General features: G+C 45.9%; 1 protein-coding gene across 15 annotated transcripts in view; it reads left to right on the top strand.

Moving 5' to 3' along the window:
* Positions 1 to 729: 729 nt before the first annotated feature.
* Positions 730 to 18,879, top strand: part of PIWIL1 (piwi like RNA-mediated gene silencing 1) — a 35,101-nt gene continuing 16,951 nt past the window's right edge. For 3 of the 15 annotated variants that reach the window (XM_055096379.1, XM_055096384.1, XM_055096388.1), the window contains exons 1-12: positions 922 to 1,067; positions 5,661 to 5,750; positions 6,068 to 6,179; positions 8,827 to 8,952; positions 9,443 to 9,657; positions 10,014 to 10,135; positions 11,175 to 11,255; positions 12,313 to 12,510; positions 12,928 to 13,039; positions 17,423 to 17,549; positions 17,774 to 17,891; positions 18,439 to 18,553. In XM_055096379.1, the coding sequence (XP_054952354.1) occupies positions 5,673 to 5,750; positions 6,068 to 6,179; positions 8,827 to 8,952; positions 9,443 to 9,657; positions 10,014 to 10,135; positions 11,175 to 11,255; positions 12,313 to 12,510; positions 12,928 to 13,039; positions 17,423 to 17,549; positions 17,774 to 17,891; positions 18,439 to 18,553 (1,404 nt within the window). In that variant the 5' untranslated portion in view covers positions 922 to 1,067; positions 5,661 to 5,672. Of the gene's footprint in view, positions 1,100 to 5,660; positions 5,751 to 6,067; positions 6,180 to 8,826; positions 8,953 to 9,442; positions 9,658 to 10,013; positions 10,136 to 11,174; positions 11,256 to 12,312; positions 12,511 to 12,927; positions 13,040 to 17,422; positions 17,550 to 17,773; positions 17,892 to 18,438; positions 18,554 to 18,879 lie in introns of all 15 variants that reach the window. The other 12 variants (XM_055096383.1, XM_055096390.1, XM_034934846.3 and 9 more) reach the window with 10 other exon arrangements.

The raw sequence follows: 18,879 nt of genomic DNA on the forward strand, positions 1-18,879 counted from the left end.
TTCCAGGTAACGGCCTCCTGGCACCTTAGACTTGCATTGCAGTTTTATTTTCTTTGGGGGCAAAGTTCAAATCTCTGTGTGCTGAGTGAAAGAGCTTCCGACGTTAAAGGCCAGACCAAGATCGAGTCCACTGCTACAGTAGGGCGCTCGGTGCCCACGTGGGCACCACTTCGAAGTCTATGGAGGGTCTACTTCGTGCGCCGCCGCCCAGTTCCACGAGCTAGTAGGGAACTGGCCCGACCCCGTGTCGGCCTGCAGGGGGCTGGCACTGGGGGAACCACAGGAGCCAAGCCAGGGAAGGCCTGGGGGTCTGGGCGAAGCAGAAAAGGAACAGGGCGGGGCCTGGGTGGGGCTGGCCGGGGCCTGTGGGGAGGGGGCAGGGCACGTGTTGGGTGTCTGGGCGGGGCCAGGCGGGGTCTTGGAGGGGCAGGGGCGGAGGCTGTGGGGCGGGGGCGGGCCCTGTGGGGGCCTGGGCGTGGCGTCTAGGCAGGGCCAGGCGGGGTCTTGGCGGGATGGGGGCGGGGCCTATGGGGAGGGGCCAGGGCATGTGCGGGGTGTCTGGCCGGGGCCAGGCGGGGTCTTGGGGGGGCAGGGGCGGGGCCTGTGGGGCGGGGCGGGCCTGGCTTGTGGGGCCTGTGCCGGGTGTCCGGGAGGGGCCAGACGGGGTCTTGGAGGGGCGGGGCCGGGGCCTGTGGGGCGGGGCTTCTCTGGTCCCGCCCCGGCCACATCAGAAACCGCCGTTTGCTGGGCAGCCAATGAGGGCGTGGCGCGCGCCGCTTTCCGCCGTTACTGGGCGTATGGCGTACAGACACGAGGCCTGCGCCTCGGCGGTGTTCATCCGCCCAGGAAAAGAGCTCCTGTTGCTCGCTGCCCGCGTGTCCCTGGCTCTCTCGGGAACCCAGCGCCGAAGGCGAGGTGGGCGCGGGCCGAAGGAGGTCCTGGGAGGTCGGCGGCGCGGAGGGATCTCCGCGGGAGCCGTTGGGGCTGTTGGCCTCGGGCTGAGGTGCGAGGACCAGGACTAGGGCGAGGGCAGCGGTCCAAGGTGCGGGGCGAGGCTGAGGTGCTAGGTGTGCGGGGGCCGGGGGTCCGGGATGTGGAGGTGAGGCTCGAGGTGCGGGGACCGGGTTGCGGGGGCGAGGTCCCAGGTGCGGGGGATGCAGGAGCCAGATGCTATGGCGAGGTCGCAGGTGCAAGGGATGCAGGAGCCGGGTGCGGGGGCGAGGTCCCAGGTGCTGGGGATGCAGGAGCCGGGTGCGGGGGCGAGGTCCCAGGTGCTGGGGATGCAGGAGCCGGGTGCGGGGGCGAGGTCCCAGGTGCTGGGGATGCAGGACCCTGGGGTGCAGGGGCCGGGGTGCGGGGACGAGGTATCAGGTGTGGGGGGTGCGGGGCCGGGGGGAGGCGCTGAGGCCCGACTTGCTGGGGCCGTAGGGCCGGGGTGCGGGGGTGCAGGGGCCGGGGTGCGGGGGCGAGGTCCCAGGTGTGGGAGATGCAGGAGCCGGGTGCGGGGGCGAGGTCCCAGGTGCGGGGGATGCAGGAGCCAGGTGCGGGGGCGAGGTCCCAGGTGCTGGGGAATGCAGGACCCTGGGGTGCAGGGGCCGGGGTGCGGGGACGAGGTATCAGGTGTGGGGGGTGCGGGGCCGGGGGGAGGCGCTGAGGCCCGACTTGCTGGGGCCGTAGGGCCGGGGTGCGGGGGTGCAGGGGCCGGGGTGCGGGGGCGAGGTCCCAGGTGTGGGAGACCGGGTGCGGGGGCGAGGTCCCAGGTGTGGGAGATGCAGGAGCCGGGTGCGGGGGCGAGGTCCCAGGTGCTGGGGATGCAGGACCCTGGGGTGCAGGGGCCGGGGTGCGGGGGCGAGGTATCAGGTGTGGGGGGTGTGGGGCCGGGGGGAGGCGCTGAGGCCCGACTTGCCGGGGCTGTAGGGCCGGGGTGCGGGGGTGCAGGGCCGGGGTGCGGGGGCGAGGTCCCAGGTGCGGGGGGTGCAGGGGCCGGGGTGAGAGGCTGAGGCCTGAGTTGCCGGGGGTGCGGGGGCGGAGGTCTCCGCATTGGCGGCCGTGCGTGAGACTGCGGGGACCTGGGAGCTCTGCAGGAGGGCCTTCGGGACCTCCCGCACTACCCACGCGGCCGCGGGGCGCGATCTCTGCGGAGGGCGAGGGCCCCATCCCGCGTCCGCCGCCGCTGCGCTGCGACCCCGGGAGCCTTGGGAGCCGGACGTTGGGAAGACGATGGAACTCCGGAGGACCCCAAGTGAGGCGGCGACCGCGACGGCCGGGCTCTGCGAGGCCCGGGGTCCTCGCGGGTGCTGGCGGCCCGGCCCCTGGCACCTGTGGAGGGAAAGGGGCGGCGGGGCGGTGGCGTCCTGGGATGGATGCTCTCGCTGTGTTCAGCCTCGGCGGCCTCCGGGGCAAAGCCGGCTGCACCCCTGCGCAGCCTGTTCTCTGAGCGCTTTTCTTTTCGTTTTTAAGTTGTGGCCAGAGAGACCCCGCTCGCATAGAATGTACCGCTGAACGGTTTTCAGGCGTGTGGCGCGGTGGTGGTTCCCACGTGCACGGCGTCGTCCTGAGCTCAGCGCCGGAGGGACCTTGTTAGGTGGAAGCGTCTTTGGCAGAGCTGGTAGCGAATCGGAGAGGTGATTTCCAGCGAGTGTGGTTATTGGAAGCACGCACTTGCTTTCTGACTTTAAGAATTCAATATCCAGACTGAGGTGGTTTTGAAACTGGAAGGAGATAAAGCTGAAAACCAGAGTTGTGCTGGGAAACCTGGACGTAGAGCGCTGAGCCCCCCAGGTATTTAGTGACCAGCACAGCGCGCCGCCCTGGGTTTCAGGCCCTGGAGATGATGAGAATCAGCTGGGGAGGGCTGCTTCCAGTCGGCTTCTAACTCGGGAGGGCTGAGAGCCGCTCCCCACCCCGTAATTTCTGTTCCCAGCCAGTCCAGATGCTGCCCGTCAGGGACCAGGCTTTGAGAACTGACGTGCTGCTTTAGGAATATTTCCTGCTGGAGATGAGAGTTCAGCTTGTCGCTGTTTTTTAATCACTGTTTCACACCGTTGTTTGTAAGGTGTCAAGCGACGGACTGGGTGCGAAGGCATCAATTGTGATTCGCAGCCTAGTTGGAGAAGCTATGGAGTGCAGAGATGTGGGGAGGGAGAAAACAGGTGACCATGTAGCAGGGTGACCGTGGTCACGCCGGGGAAACGGCTTTCGGAGAAGGGAGCAAGGGATGGCCTGCGAGCTGGTCCTTAAGCGGTTCACTGGATTCTTGTGGTTTCAGAGGAGGGTGAGGCTTTTTTAGTAGAGGGTGTGCCACGGTGTAGGGTGAGTCACGGAATTGATAGTGATAGGAAGCAAGCTGTGTTTGCTGGAGTCTCAAGCGGATGCTTTCAGATTGATTTGTAGATCAGCAGTCCCCAGTCTTTTTGGCACCAGGGACTGATTTCATGGAAGACAATTTTTCCACGGACCCGTGAGGGATGGTTTCGGGATGAAACGGTTCCACCTCGGATTATCAGGCATTAGATTCTCATAAGGAGCAGGCAGCCCAGATCCTTGGCACGCCGACTTCACAGTAGGGTTCACACTCCTAGGAGAATCTAATGCCTCCACTGATCTAACAGGAGGTGAGCTCAGGCTGTCCTGCTCACTCACGGCAGCTCACTTCCTGCTGTGTGGCCTGGTTCCGGTACAGGTCCATGGGGCGTGGGGGTTGGTGGTGGTGGTCGGGGGGGGGTGGGGGGGGGTGGGGTGGTGGTGGGGGAGGGGGGGTGGTGGTGGTGGTGCTGGGGACGCTGCCTGTAGATTATCGGTAAGAGACTTTCATGCGCCAGTATGCCCCGTGTGTAAGCTGAGCATGCATACGTAATCATTGTCACGATGCGCACATTATAAAATAAATACAAAGCAGTTTAAAATGAGATTTAAAATTAGTTGTAATATGCTGGCACCTCAGCGGATTATCCTGTGTAAACTCCTTTGGAAATTGCTGATTTAGAGTCATATTGTAAGGGGTCTTATACAATGAATATTTGCTTTAATCCTGTAAAATACAATAGGAAGTCGGAGGTTTTTAAAATTGAAAAATGGCATTAGATTTATCTTTCTGTGAGGATCATGAAGCCAAGAATTTTAGAAGCTGTTAAAACTCAGAGAATGAAAAAGATAATGTGATTTAAGGCAGAGTGATGGTAGATGATGTCATCGCCTGCCCCTATGTAGAACCTTGGATGGTTTCTCATGTGTTGAGTATCCAAGCTGTCTGCAGGACCCTGAGCAGTCTGCTCCCTGCCCACATGAATTCCTCCACTCCCCTTGCCCCTTCCCTTTCCAGTCCCACTGGACGTCTTTTGGTTCTGCATCCAGTTCAAGCACTTATGTGTGGGTTGTTACCGCTTGTGTGGAAGACTGGTACCACCCTACCTTCCAGTTCCTAATTCTCTATTTCAGCTTAAATCTTGTTAGAGGTGGATAACAAGGTGCAACAGGTGTTAGAGAATTCTACCAAAGATATTTTGGATTTATCCTAAGATCTAACTACTTCATATGAAAAAGATAACACTACTAGCATCCTGCCTTCCTGTAGTATTCTAAGAAGCTGACTTCAAGTTGCTTTTAAAGCTGTGTGTAAATAACGTGTATTAACACGTGTAGTTATAATTTTACCTGCCCTTTCCATTAGGGCTAATGTTTGTTGACTGCTCACTAGAGGCCAGTGTGAGTTCTCATTTGATCCTCACCATTGACTTGTGCAGTAGGTTATTCCAACCATTCGACAAAGAGTCACACGCTATGTTGTTTTCTCATGTTGTCTAAAATGTGAAGGAGTTGGGTTCAGGCAGTTGAGCTCTGAGGCCTCTACCCTTAATAGCCTGATGACATTGTGTACCACCACGATGAGGGTGAGAGATTGTTACAGCTGAGCCCAAAGCTGATCCCAGCTCACAGGAAGCACTTAGTACCATCATGATGTTGAAGAAATGGAGAGAATGGTCCTGGCAGATGTAGGAGAAATAAAGGAGTGGTTTTGAAATCAATGACTCCATTCTTTTTATTTAGATATAACGTATATGGTGATGCCACTCACCAAGAATGAAATTATGGGACATGAGGTAGAAGAGATGCTACTTTGGGTATGTTCAGCGTAAGCCACACATGGAACTCTGGGAAGATCCAGGAGGACTCATGATGTATGCAGAAGGATTTTCTAAGGGGCCTGGCGGGACACTTGCCGCAAGTGCCTGTTTCTGTGTGTGTGTGTGTGTGTGTCTGTCTGTCTGTCTGTCTGTCTGTGTATGGGAGTATGTGTTAAGTGTGTGTACATGTGTATCTCCAAATGGGAAAGAAAGAACCAGCCACCAGCATCCTAATTCTTTCAGCACTTTCTCCTCCTAAGTCTGTTTATAATAAATAATCCAAATGAAAAACTAAGTCTTATATTAAAATAGGTTTTCCCCTTTGGCCCTACTGCAGTGCCCAGTGCAAGGTAAGCAACTGAGTTTGTTGAATGTAGGAATGTTACATTAAAAAAAACTGTCATTAAAGATTAGAAGGATACATAATAATTGCCTGGGGAGCTTTTGAAACTCAAAGAAGTTTAAAGTAACATTGTAGAAATTGTCAAATGCGATTGCCTCCATTGAGTATTGTCTTCAAGATTGTTTCCTCTCCAGAAATAGAAAACAATGACTGGGCGAGCCAGAGCCAGAGCCAGAGGAAGGGCCCGCGGTCAGGAGACAGCGCAGCTGGTGGGCTCCACTGCCGTGAGTGCTTCACCGTTTCTGACTACAGAAAATGTCTTTGACCCTTGATCAGCCTAGGCTGTTGAAAATAAACTAAAAACTGTGCTGGGAAGGATATAGGAAGTGAGCAAGGGAGATCATGCCCTGTTTCCTCAGGATATTAGAAGCTGATTCGTGACTTTATTTGGTGACTCTTCTCTCAAATTTATTTTTAAGAATAAAATATTTGATTATTAATTTAGATAGGTGTTGGTTGAATTCCTGAGACTTTAGAAATTTTCTCTGGTGTCTGTGACCGCTTGACGAAAAGAATGTTCTTTATTTGCATGTAACTACAGAGTCAGCAACCTGGTTATATTCAGCCTAGGCCTCAGCCGCCACCAGCAGAGGGGGAATTATTTGGCCGTGGACGGCAGAGAGGAACAGCAGGAGGAACAGCCAAGTCACAAGGTGAAGAAAAAGTAAAAGGAAGTCTTAACAACTGTGTTCAACATATACAGCAAATTTTATTGAATTAAAACTTGGTACAAAAATTTGTGCTGCAACTGTTTAAGAAACATTTCCTTATGTTGCCACAACACACAAATCAATTGTGGAGAATACTTAAATATAATTTCTTAAACATTCTATGTATCAGTCTTCATTAATAAATGACTTAAAAAAATGGTTACTCAGGATTGCAAATTTAACTCTATGGAACAGTTCCCTATCTGTAACAAGGTAGTGTCTACCTGTAGAGGTAAAGATCATTGTGACCATTAATACATGGGATAACAAATGAAGGCCCTGTTTTGTCATCTCTCACTGCTCTTTAGGGATTATACCTGAGAATTGCTTGTCACAGTAAATGCTCAAATACCTAATGTATTGTAGAAATTAATATAAGTTTAACAGATTATTGTTAATTAGACATTGTTTGGACCTTGATTTTCATTCTGTAAAGGGGATGTGGATGCATTGAAGGATTCCTTTTTTTTTTTTTTTGAGACGGAGTCTCACTCTGTCTCCCAGGCTGGAGTGCAGTGGCGCGATCTCTGCTCACTGCAGACTCCACCTCCTGGGTTCCTGCCGTTCTCCTGCCTCAGCCTCCCGAGTAGCTGGGACTACAGGCGCCCACCACCGCGCCCGGCTAATTTTTTTGTATTTTTTAGTAGAGATGGGATTTCACCGTGTTAGCCAGGATGGTCTCGATCTCCTGACCTCGTGATCCTCCTGGCTCGGCCTCCCAGAGTGCTGGGATTACAGGCATGAGCCACCACACCCGGCCCATTGAAGGATTCTTAAATAGCACAGTGGTGTGAGGTCTGATGTGTGTTTGAAATAAAATCACTCTAGGAGCTGCATGGAAGGGGGAATTAGCAGGGTTCCCAGTCTTGTCCATTCTGAAATCTGTCCTCTTCATCAAGTGACAAAATCAAGCTTTGGCTAAGTGTCATAGCAGTACTGTATATCTCAAGCAGAACTGATTTCATCATTGTTTGTATTCAGAAACTGGCAATTGGATTTTTGCATCCAGAACCGAATTTTTTTAAGACAAATTAAAAATTTTTAAGGAAAAATATCAGCCTTTATGACCCTTCAGTGTCATCAGGTTGGATTCAGTATGCATGATTTAGTGTAGTTACTCACCCAGTGCCATCAATACTTCAAACCAAGCCTCTGGGATAAAAAGCTCACTGAGAGAGACAAGTATGAACAGTTACATATTTAAAGGATTTTTAGGTAGAGCCCCCTCCAAATCATGAGGTACAGAAACAAACAATGGAAGTGCCTTGTAAAGTGCTTTAGACGTGATATTTAAAACTTCTGACATGCCTGTGATGCTTATTCTCAATTTTTCAGGTGAAGGAATTGACACTCATATTAAATAACTGGTTTCCAAAGTATAGCAAGAACTGAAATATTTTAAGCCACTGTTATTTCTCTTAGGAAGTCTAGAGAGTAGGCAGTTCTGGTGTTTGTGGTCAGAAGAGAACTGGACTCTGATCTTTTTGTTCTTTTGTCCTGGGCTCATGACTGCCATCATGAAGACCTCTGTTTGGTTCAGAACTTCTGTATTTGAGCCCTCCCTGCCAGATCCAGATTCCAGGCTCCATGGGCAGGGCAAAGGGTCAGGAAGTACAAAAGTCACAAGTCAGCTATTGGCTGTCTTATGGAATTTTTCCTAAAGTGTCATCCTGCAATTTCTGCTTAAGTCTCTTAGGCCATCCCTAACCATGGGGAGGGTGGAAATTTTAGTCTATTAAGTATATTACTCCAAAAATAGAATTTATTTAAAGAATGAGGGGTTAGTTATTGGATAGTCAACTGGTAATCTCTTTTACACAAGATAACATGCCTATTAATTGACAGCTGGAATTTTAATGCTTGACTACAAAGTTCATATTTGTTTTTTGGCTCACATCATATTGTTGATCTGAGATAATTGTATAATTTCAGCAAATCAAATGACTTGAATAATTTAGGTTCTTATAACCACAGCTTGTAGCACTAGGCATGAACTGATTAATCACGACCTTATTACCTATACCAGTATGAGATGCGTGTGATGGTCATAGAATATGTGCAGGTGCAGAAATCCATTCTTCTGATTCTGAAGAGAGTCAGGTAGTGAGGAAGTTGCATTTTAGATGTAAGTTTTCTAATCCAGGTTACAGATTTAAACCCTCTAAACCAGCAATTTCTGTAATTGCATCATGACAGACTGTGGAAAATACATGAAGACCTTTAGGTAGTTATCAGACTTACAATACAGAAAAATAATTTCCCAGTCAGCAAACATATGCTCCTGCACTCTTGCACCACAGTCCAGTTGGCTTGATCTCTTGATTCAAGGTGCACATCTTTTGAAAGGGTGCATCTGCAATTGCCCAGGACAGTGACAAGAAGGCCTTTATGAATGAAGTTATAACTAGGAAACCATTCTCTCGTTAGGCTGGCAGATACCTAAAACATGTTGATAGGATTGTTTTATGCCTTGTCTTCTACACCTCAGTATCCTTTGGATTACACATAATAGCACTATGGGAGTTAATATTGTCATCCTTTATTTCGTGCTTTATGTTGCTCAAGTACACAATTTTTCTTTTTTTTTAAGGACTCCAGATATCTGCTGGATTTCAGGAGTTATCGTTAGCAGAGAGAGGAGGTCGTCGTAGAGATTTTCATGATCTTGGTGTGAATACAAGGCAGAACCTAGACCATGTTAAAGAATCAAAAACAGGTAGGTTAATTAAGAATAAGTTTTGTGAGATTACATCTCAGGAACACAGGACAGTGAATTGAGGCACTTTAGTTTAGGTGTTTATTTGGCCAAGGATCCTGCATGGCTTTTCGATTTTCCTCACTTCTTTTGGCGTTGATGAAGTAGGTTATAGATATCTTTAACTGCACATTTTGAAACGTCATCTCATTAAATATTAATAGATCATTTTTAAAACTCTTTGCCATGAAGAGATTTAGTTGGTTTTGTTGCAAATTATTTGTAAATTACTTAGTCTAAGGAAGATTTGTTTCTAAGTGTATGCTTCTTTAGAAATTCACCTAAAGAGAGAGACTAGTGGTCTCCAAAGTCAGATGTCTGAGGACTTTCATGTTGTCTGCTGCTCTTAGCCTTGTGTTTACGGAACTGTGCCTGCCTTGTCATGGTAGGAAAGGTTTCAAGGAAAAATAAACTTGATATTTTGTTAATTGACTATAACTTCCTTTTCCAGGTTCTTCAGGCATTATAGTAAGGTTAAGCACTAACCATTTCCGGCTGACATCCCGTCCCCAGTGGGCCTTATATCAGTATCACATTGACTATAACCCACTGATGGAAGCCAGAAGACTCCGTTCAGCTCTTCTTTTTCAACACGAAGATCTAATTGGAAAGTGTCATGCTTTTGATGGAACGATATTATTTTTACCTAAAAGACTACAGCAAAAGGTTATTTGGGAAAAGGGAGATGGGGGATTTCCACTTCAAAGCAGAACTACCACAATGTAAGATAGCTCACATGGCTTTTAGAGAGGCCCCAGGAGTCTCCTGTCTGATATGACTTGGAATAAACACATAGGGTACTTTGGCATTATTGTAGCATTGTCAGATTTGTCTGGGTAACTTGATGATTACAATTGAGTTATAATACACTTAGCCACTCTTTTTCTCAGAGCCATTTTAAAAAAATCCAGTTAAAACATTTTATGGTTTTCAATGTTGCCTTATTAAGCAAGCAGTATGTGATTGGGCATAATTGTCCTTTAAGGATTTAAAGTTTGGGTTTTCCACCTCTCTGGCTTCAGGTTACTGAAGTTTTTAGTAAGACCCGGAATGGAGAGGATGTGAGGATAACGATCACTTTAACAAATGAACTTCCACCTACATCACCAACTTGTTTGCAGTTCTACAATATTATTTTCAGGAGGTATGTGTTTTATTTCAACATTTTATTAAGAAAACTGCAAAGTTGAAATAATTGTACATTGAACATCTGCATTCAATTCTCCTAGATTTTCAGCATTGGTTGGGATTATTGAGTTTCTCTGTATTGCAGTAACTTAACGTGTGGTTTACTGATGGAAAATTCATCTATTTGCTTTAAGCAAGTATCCTGCCTTTACTTCCCTAATTCTGTTGACTTCAAATACTGTCTGAGCTTGTGTTCACAACACTCATATCCTCGAGAGCTATTGCGAACTTGGTATTCCTTCTCCCCACGGTGGGTCCTTGATCAGGAGGAGGTGCAGAGTTCAGGTCGTTTGTTCCACCACAGGAGATATACTGCATGCTTGATAATTTGCTTTCAGTGTACATATCACATATTCCCTATCCAAAAGCAAGACACGTGTTCTGCAAAAATTTTTGTTTTTTGAGGGGGATGAGAAACAATCTGGATAAGGCTGAAATTTTCGTGAGAATAGTAGGGCGTAATACTTGTATCTGTAATTTCCCTCTTTAAGTTAGTCATAAGATAACTGTCGCTGATGATAGGACAATTCATTGTGATAAATACTTGTTTTGAGTTAATGTAACTGGTAGATTGATTTTTCCCTAAACGAGGGGTTGGCAAACGTCTCTCTGCAAAGGGCCAGATAGTAAACATCGTAGGCTTTGAAAGCCATGTCATGTCTTGCAGCTCTTCAGCTCTACTACTGGACTGCCGAGACAGCCAGAGACAGCATGTGAGCGAGCGGTCATGGCTGTGTGCCAGTAGAACTATTGGTGGATGCTGAAGTCTGAATTTCAGATAATTCATGTATCATGAAATAATCTTTTATTTTTTCCAACCTCAAGGATATTTGAAAACCATTGGTAACTCATAGGCCATAAAAAACAGCAGGTAGGTTGGATTTGGCCTGGCTACAGACCACGATTTGCCAACCCCTGCTCTAAACGACATGCTGTTCTGATTGCCGTATTAGAGATACTTATCAATATTCACTCTCTGACCTTTCCATTTCTAGGCTTTTGAAAATCATGAATTTGCAACAAATTGGACGAAATTATTATAACCCAAATGACCCAATTGATATTCCAAGTCACAGGTTTGTATGAAGTAGAACGTTTAATATTCCTTAGGCTTGATGACAGCCTTTAGAGATGATAACCTAATTTGAAATGGTCAAATTTACTACAGTGACTGTTAATGCCGCCCATCACATTATGTGACTGTTTAACTTGAATAATGAGGAGACATCCCAGAATATTTGGATATTTAAAAAATCACGTAATTTACCTGTCACTAGGGAAGAATACATAGTTGTCCAGTGCTAAGTTTGTATTTTTGCCCTTAGGTCATAAAAATAATCAGTTAATGTGGTGTATCAAGATGGCAGCCCAACTGAAAAACCACCTGCTGGGTATTGTGCTCCGTGCCTCAGTGATGGGACCACTCGTCCCCCAGACCTCAACATTATGCAGTATGCCCATGTCACGAACCTGCATGTGTGCCCCTTGAATCTAAAGTTGAAATAAGAAATAAAAGGCTGGGCGCGGTGGCTCATGCCTGTAGTCCCAGCACTTTGGGAGTCCAAGGCAGGTAGATCACGAGGTCAGGAGTTCTAGACCAGCCTGGCCACGATGATGAAACCCCGTCTCTACTAAAAATACAAAGATTAGCCGGGTGTGTTGGCGGGCACCTGTAATCCCAGCTACTCGGGAGGCTGAGGCAGAGAAGTGCTTGAACCCGGGAGGCGGAGGTTGCAGTGAGCCGAGATCGTGCCAACTCCAGCCTGGGTGACAGAGCGAGACACTAAGAAAATAAATAAATAAAAAATAAAATATTGCAGCCCAACAGGTTTAAGTTTATCATAATAATTGTAGGTGCTTTCAATTAGATTGGCAACTTTTTAAAGTCTTAGGCCAGTGTAATGAATAGCTGAATAAAGTTAGTACATTCATTTAAAATGAAACTTATACAATTATTACAATGTTGTTGAAGGTCTTAAAGCTGGAACCATGTAAATCCTAGAAATAAGGAAATTGATTCATTCAGAAACTTTATAGTTTAGATCCAGTTAATAAAAGTGAAAACGCAACTTAGTGTGTGCAGAATGTGTTGAATGTGGAGAGGTTCTTCATGACCCCCATCTTGTCTGACAGGTTGGTGATTTGGCCTGGCTTCACTACTTCCATCCTTCAGTATGAAAACAGCATCATGCTCTGCACTGACGTTAGCCATAAAGTCCTTCGAAGTGAGACTGTTTTGGATTTCATGTTCAACTTTTATCATCAGACAGAAGAACATAAATTTCAAGAACAAGTTTCCAAAGAACTAATAGGTTTAGTTGTTCTTACCAAGTAAGACTGCTTTTTAAAGTGCACAATAATTTTTGTGAGTCAAAGTATTGTGGCTTTCTAGTTCTACCATGTTAAGAAATAGTGTTTAAAATTGAGTGGTGGGAATAGCACAAAACAAGGGTGAGGGTATTTTTCACCTTTCCCAGGATCATAGTTTTGGGGATGACATAACTCATCTGGAGAGGACAAATAGCTAATGATTTTTATCCTTTTAAATTATTTTATTTTCTGTTAGTAATTTAGTCACTTCCCCCATCCATCTGGCATAGTCTGTAGAAACCCTGTTCCTTCTTTTTCCAACCTTGTATATAACCAGGTGATTTGAAATTTTAGAGAATACATGCTGTCTAGTCTCTCTTTTTAATATTAGTTCTTCACATTTCCATCAAATGCAGTCAAATCTCAACTGATCCCTAGGTATAACAATAAGACATACAGAGTGGATGATATTGACTGGGACCAGAATCCCAAGAGCACCTTTAAGAAAGCCGACGGCTCTGAAGTCAGCTTCTTAGAATACTACAGGAAGGTAAGATGCCAGTGGTTAGATCTCAGGAGAAATCCAAAATATCTTTGGTAGAATTCTCTAACACTTGTTGCACATTTGGAACAAGTTGCTTTTAAAGCTGTGTGTAAATGTATTTGTTAGGGCAATCACAGCATAATTTTATTCATTACTAAATTATTAAAATGCCTCTTTTTATTTGGTGCAGTTCACATAATGAGAAATGCCCTCTCCTGGTTCCCTTTTTCCAGTAGAATGAAAGCTTACGTTTGAATTGAAGCCTATGGAGGACAAGTAGGTTGGATAACAGGTGGCGAGCAGTGGGAGTTAAGAGCTTGCCATACTGTCTCTCCCTCCATAATCAACATTTCACTTAATTTCACCTTGGAGACGGGTAGGAATTAAAGATCTTTGAACCTTCAGTATCATTTCTGCTAAATCTACTGCCTGTGGGTTAACTCTTAACTTTTGATTTACATGTTAACAAAATGCAGACAGGCTTGTTAGCACAGGCTAGATCAGTCTTTTGGGCGATCATCTAAAACAGTTTTTAAAGAGATGATTCTAGTTTTGAAAAGATCATCAAAGGCAAATAGCAGGAAAGAACAGCTATTGACTAGAAGAAACTGAACTGTTCATATAAGAATGCATGCTAACATTGTTTCAGTACTCAGATGAGCAGATCTGGCCCCCAAATCCTTAGAACGTCACATTCCATTTGATATGTTAAAAGCGCAGGAAGATTATTTCTAGAAAACTATCAATTAAAATCTCAAAACTTGTCTTTGAATTGCTAACATTTCACATTTTCTTCTACTTTCAATAGAGTATTTCCTGTTTCTAAAAATTTGGATAAATGAGCTTAAATATGAAAAGTATTCATATTTTGCATGGAAAGTATGCATCTTATCAGTGGCCTTGGAAAGGTCTGTGTGCTGCTGTCCAGCTGCTCTGCTGTGACTGAAAAGATGAGAAGCCACTACGGAGGGAGGGATTCTATGAGATGCTGCATGAAGGGCTGACCTTATTCCTGGCAAGATGGAAACAGCCAGGGGTCATTTCAGCATGTCTTTCCTCCCACTGTTTTCAGCCTCTTTACTCCTTGAGGACTCCAACCATGCCTAACTTGGATCCCTCTGGGTGTCAGAGGTTACTGTGAGGAATGAGTTGTGGCATTTTTCTGTCGTTAATTTTAGTGATCACTCTCAGGGATGGTAGGAGTTGGTATATCAACAGCAAATATAAAGGAAACATCAGCTGAAAATGTGATTTAAACCTGAAGCAAGGTCAGTGGAATCTCTCCCCTTCCCTGACTGGTACTGAGTGTCCTGTGGCAGCTCATCCTCCTGTAAGTGGTGTTTTACGTGTTATCATACTTAGGAGCTCTGCCCAGACCCCTTTTACTATATGTTCACTCCCTGGGTGATTTCCAGTCTCCTCTGCCCAGGCTTCAGGCATGAAATGTTAAGAATCCCCAGACTTCCAGTTCCAGCCTAGACTTGTCTAAGCTTAGCTGCCTGGTTGTTCTTAAGTATTTGGATGACTCAAAGATACCTCTCCCATGTTGCCAGTGTTGAATGTGTTCTGTCTTCTCAACACGGCCCCTACTCGGTGCTCTTGGTCAATGCAGAGAAGGTGACTTCGACAGAGGCAAGAGATTTTATGGTTTATATACCCCATGCCTAAGTAGGTTCTTGGGTATTTGAATAAACAAATGGTGGAGGAGTCACACGTCAGATCTCCGCACCTTCCCCTGCCTCCTAGTACTCTTTTGTCCAGTTCTGTCACTCACCTTGTTATCTGAATTGCCTTCATTTTTCTCCTTTTCTAAATGGCATCTCCTGTCCAGGCCCTATTTTTATAATTCATTTAACAAGTCTTAGTATTTATTTCCTCTACCTTCTGATCAATCAACTCATACACATCTGTTCTTCTTCTTCCCCTTCCCCCCAGAAATGATGTGGCGCCCGTGGCCCTGTGTCTGGTGAAGTGTGGTAATCTTTCTCCATGAGACCCTGCTTGCTGCTTTATTCTCATGGCGTGTCCCCCACTGTGCCTTTAGACTAAACATAGGGTTGTGTCCCCTCTGTTGGACACACCTTGTATGCTTGTGCTTGAGATCTCAGCTCAGCTTCTTTCTCTAGGGAAGACTTCTCTGGAAATCAGGGATAATCAGATGTCTTTAGTAGAAATAATTAATGAAAGAGGTTGACGTTAAGATATTTAAAAGAATCAAAGCATTCTTAGATTTTCTGGTAGAAATGCAGTTTTACTAGTAAGTGATGGTTTGGGATTGAAGATAATATCTAGGAAACAGAGTAGAAGAAGGAAGGGTGTTTGGTAGAGAAGGTCATAGTTGGTTTTTAAAATGAAAGGTTCAACAGTAATGTCTAATAAAAATGAGAGTGCTGTTTTTTCAGGTGTAGAGGAAAATGTTTAAAAATATTTGACAGGGCCAGGCACGATGGGTCATGCCTGCAATCCCAGCACTCTGGGAGGCCGAGGTGTGTGGATCACCTAAGGTCAGGAGTTTGAGACCAGCCTGACCAACATGGTGAAACCTCGTCTCTACTAAAAATACAAAAATTAGCTGGGTGTGGTGGCATATGCCTGTAATTCCAGCTACTCGCGAGGTTGAGGCAGGAGGAATCACTGGAACTCGGGAGACGGAGGTTGCAGTGAGCCGAGATAGCACCACAGCACTCCAGCCTGGGCGACAGAATGAAACTCTGTCTCAAATAAATAAATGAATGAATGAATGACAGGCTGTTTGGCACCTAAGAATATAAAAGTGGAGGGGGCGTAGCGAGTACAAGTTCTGTATCAGGAACCATGCCCTTAAGGCCTTGGGTGAAATAGGGTGAGAGAGGACACACTTCTGAAATTACGACCACACTTCTACCATGTGTGTTTGCAAGTCAGTGATGTGGTGTGGAGGGTAACTGTTCCCAGACTCCTCATTTTAAAACGTGATAAAATAGGTAGTATAGCTACGTGAAGCAGAGGTCAGATATGAGGGTTCTACTTAAAATTTTCTTATTTGAAACAAGTCAAGAACGGGCTAGAATTCATGGTTTCTTAATTTACGAGGGTTTGTAGTAGGTGGCCAGGACCTTGTCATATGCTAGGAATAAGAAATATGCAAGCACCCTTAGTCTGCTGATGAGAGGCAGATTAAGGACATGCTGTGATGATGTTCTTCTGGTGTGCTCAGTGGAAGTGTGTGGTTTGTTCTTCTGGTGTGCTCAGTGGAGATGTGTGGTTTTTTGTTCTTCTGGTGTGCTCAGTGGAGGTGTGTGGGTTTTCTTTTTAAAGCTGGATCTGATTTAAGCAGGATGCTAAGAAAATCTGTTTTCGGCAAGATACAGGATATGGTAGGAATGAGGATCTTTGAGACACAGAGCCAGAACCTGTACTGAAGAGAACTCAAACAAAGTCTGTCATGGTTCTAGAATTGCCGAGCTGAGCTGGAGGCCAGAGAGCTCATCTTTTGAGGACATTAAATCATGAATATTGGCTGGGTGCCGTGACTCACGCCTCTAATCCTAGCACTTTGGGAGGCTAAGACAGGCAGATCACCTGAGGTCAGGAATTGGAGACCAGCCTGGCCAACATGTTGAAACCCTGTCTCTACTAAAAATATAAAATTAGCCAGGCACGGTGGTGTGCACCTGTAATCCCAGCTACGCAGGAGGCTGAGGCAGGAGAATCACCTGAACCCGGGAGGCAGAGGTTGCAGTGAGCCAAGATCATGCCACTGCACTCCAGCCTGGGTGACAGAGCGAGACTCCATCTTCAAAAAAAAAAAAAATGAATGTCATTTTTTATTGTTTAACAAATTGTAAACGCTTATTTTGGGCAGTGATTGCATCTGGGGAACCTTAATACTTCTCAATTGAAATTTGACTTCTTGAAAATATCAAGATTTTATAAAATACTTTTTCTGATTAAAAATGCCCCGTAGCATAGGAACTTCTTCCCTTCCCCTCTTTATTCTTACGGTGAGACTGCTTTTATTAGTAAGTTCTCTCAATAACAGAGAATAGTTTTAGAGGAATCATCCTATGGTGAAGATGCAGAGTTACACAGACTGCTGTTTCTAAACCAAGAAATAAAAAATTAAGCAATGAGAACTGTGACTAACAAAGGCTGAACTCAGAACCATACTGTCCTGGACCATCACAGTTTTTAGGAAAAAGATAGGGCACTCAGTAGAGCATAGAAGTCACAACCTCTGTTTTAAGAATGTTAAAAAACATGCCTTTTTAAAACTTTACTCTGAAGCTATTATCAGCCTTGCTATTGGCATCAGCTCTTTATTTTTTTAAAAAATGAAACCCTTTTTGCCCACTGAGATGCTACTCGAGGCATTTGCCGTGAACAGCAACTCTTTCCTCTCTTGAGCAGCAATACAACCAAGAGATCACCGACTTGAAGCAGCCTGTCTTGGTCAGCCAGCCCAAGAGAAGGCGGGGCCCTGGGGGGACACTGCCAGGGCCTGCCATGCTCATTCCTGAGCTCTGCTATCTTACAGGTACTGTTGCATTTCATTTACTCGGAAGGAAGCCACTGGATTTACCCTTTCTTTCCTAGGAGTCCTCAGACATTCCTTTACTTCCCCTTCCCTCCCCCCAGAAAACCTTTTATTAAAACTGCTTTGTCTCCTGGGAAGTCCCACTCACCATCACCCTATACTCCAGTTATTTAGACCTGATTATTATTTCTTTAACCATATGCCTTTAAATGTCTTATTTAAAGGTCTAACTGATAAAATGCGTAATGATTTTAACGTGATGAAAGACTTAGCCGTTCATACAAGACTAACTCCAGAGCAAAGGCAGCGTGAAGTGGGACGACTCATTGATTACATTCATAAGTAAGTCATTGATTTCACTGGGGCAGGGTTTCAGTTTTGTGTTTAGTATTTTATGTGGCCTTGAGGGGTATCTTTTGAGGGAGTGGCAGAAAGTAACTTTCTCCTTTGGTATCTGTAGTATTTGGGGTGGGCTTGTTCTTCGTGTTTCTAAGCAAGGCTACCTATACCTCACTTATTCCTCAGGAAATAATGAAGTTAAACTTTGCAGTGCGTAGTCTTTCTAACTTTTCCGTTAGCAAAAGGTGACAACAGAAAAAGGGGATGTTTCTGGTCAAATCTTTTTTCTATCTTTGTTATATCAAGGGGTTTCCTTTGACGGGGAGAAAGTTTGGGCATCAGAATTTTAAGTTAAAGAATGTCATGAAGAGAAGCCTGAAGGTGATGAGAGAAAGATGATTGTGCTCCTGTGCCAGCTGGCATTCTCACCAGCGCCTTCACCCTGACGGCGACATTGGAGTGTGTTGTAGGCTGGAGTGGATATCTGTTTGACTGTGTCTTCTTGCTGTGTCTCTTTGTTGAGTCGCATGTAAATGTGTTAAATTTACAGAAACGATAATGTTCAAAGGGAGCTTCGAGACTGGGGTTTGAGCTTTGATTCCAACTTACTGTCCTTCTCAGGAAGAATTTTGCAAACAGAAAAGATTCACCAAGGTGGAAAAACAGTAAGGCAGTTTTTCGTTGGTGGTGTTGTTGTTTTTGAGATGGAGTCTCGCTCTGTCCCCCAGGCAGGAGTACAGTGGTGCAATCTCAGCTCACTGCAAGCTCCGAGTAAGGCAGCTTTTAAAGTTGACAATCAAGTGAGGCTTGGGTCAGATCACAATAAAGCAAGTGGGAAGGACTGAGTTCCATGCCAGAATGATCTTTTCCTCACCTTTCTCTTCTCCCCTTGCACATCCACTCTCTATCAACCCACATGAACAGCCCGGGACCTCAGAAATAGGTACACCCCAGGAGGAGAAAACGTGGAAGCCCTAGAGAATGTGGAGCC

Source organism: Pan paniscus, chromosome 10 (assembly GCF_029289425.2).
Source record: "Pan paniscus chromosome 10, NHGRI_mPanPan1-v2.0_pri, whole genome shotgun sequence".
NCBI lineage: Eukaryota > Metazoa > Chordata > Mammalia > Primates > Hominidae > Pan > Pan paniscus.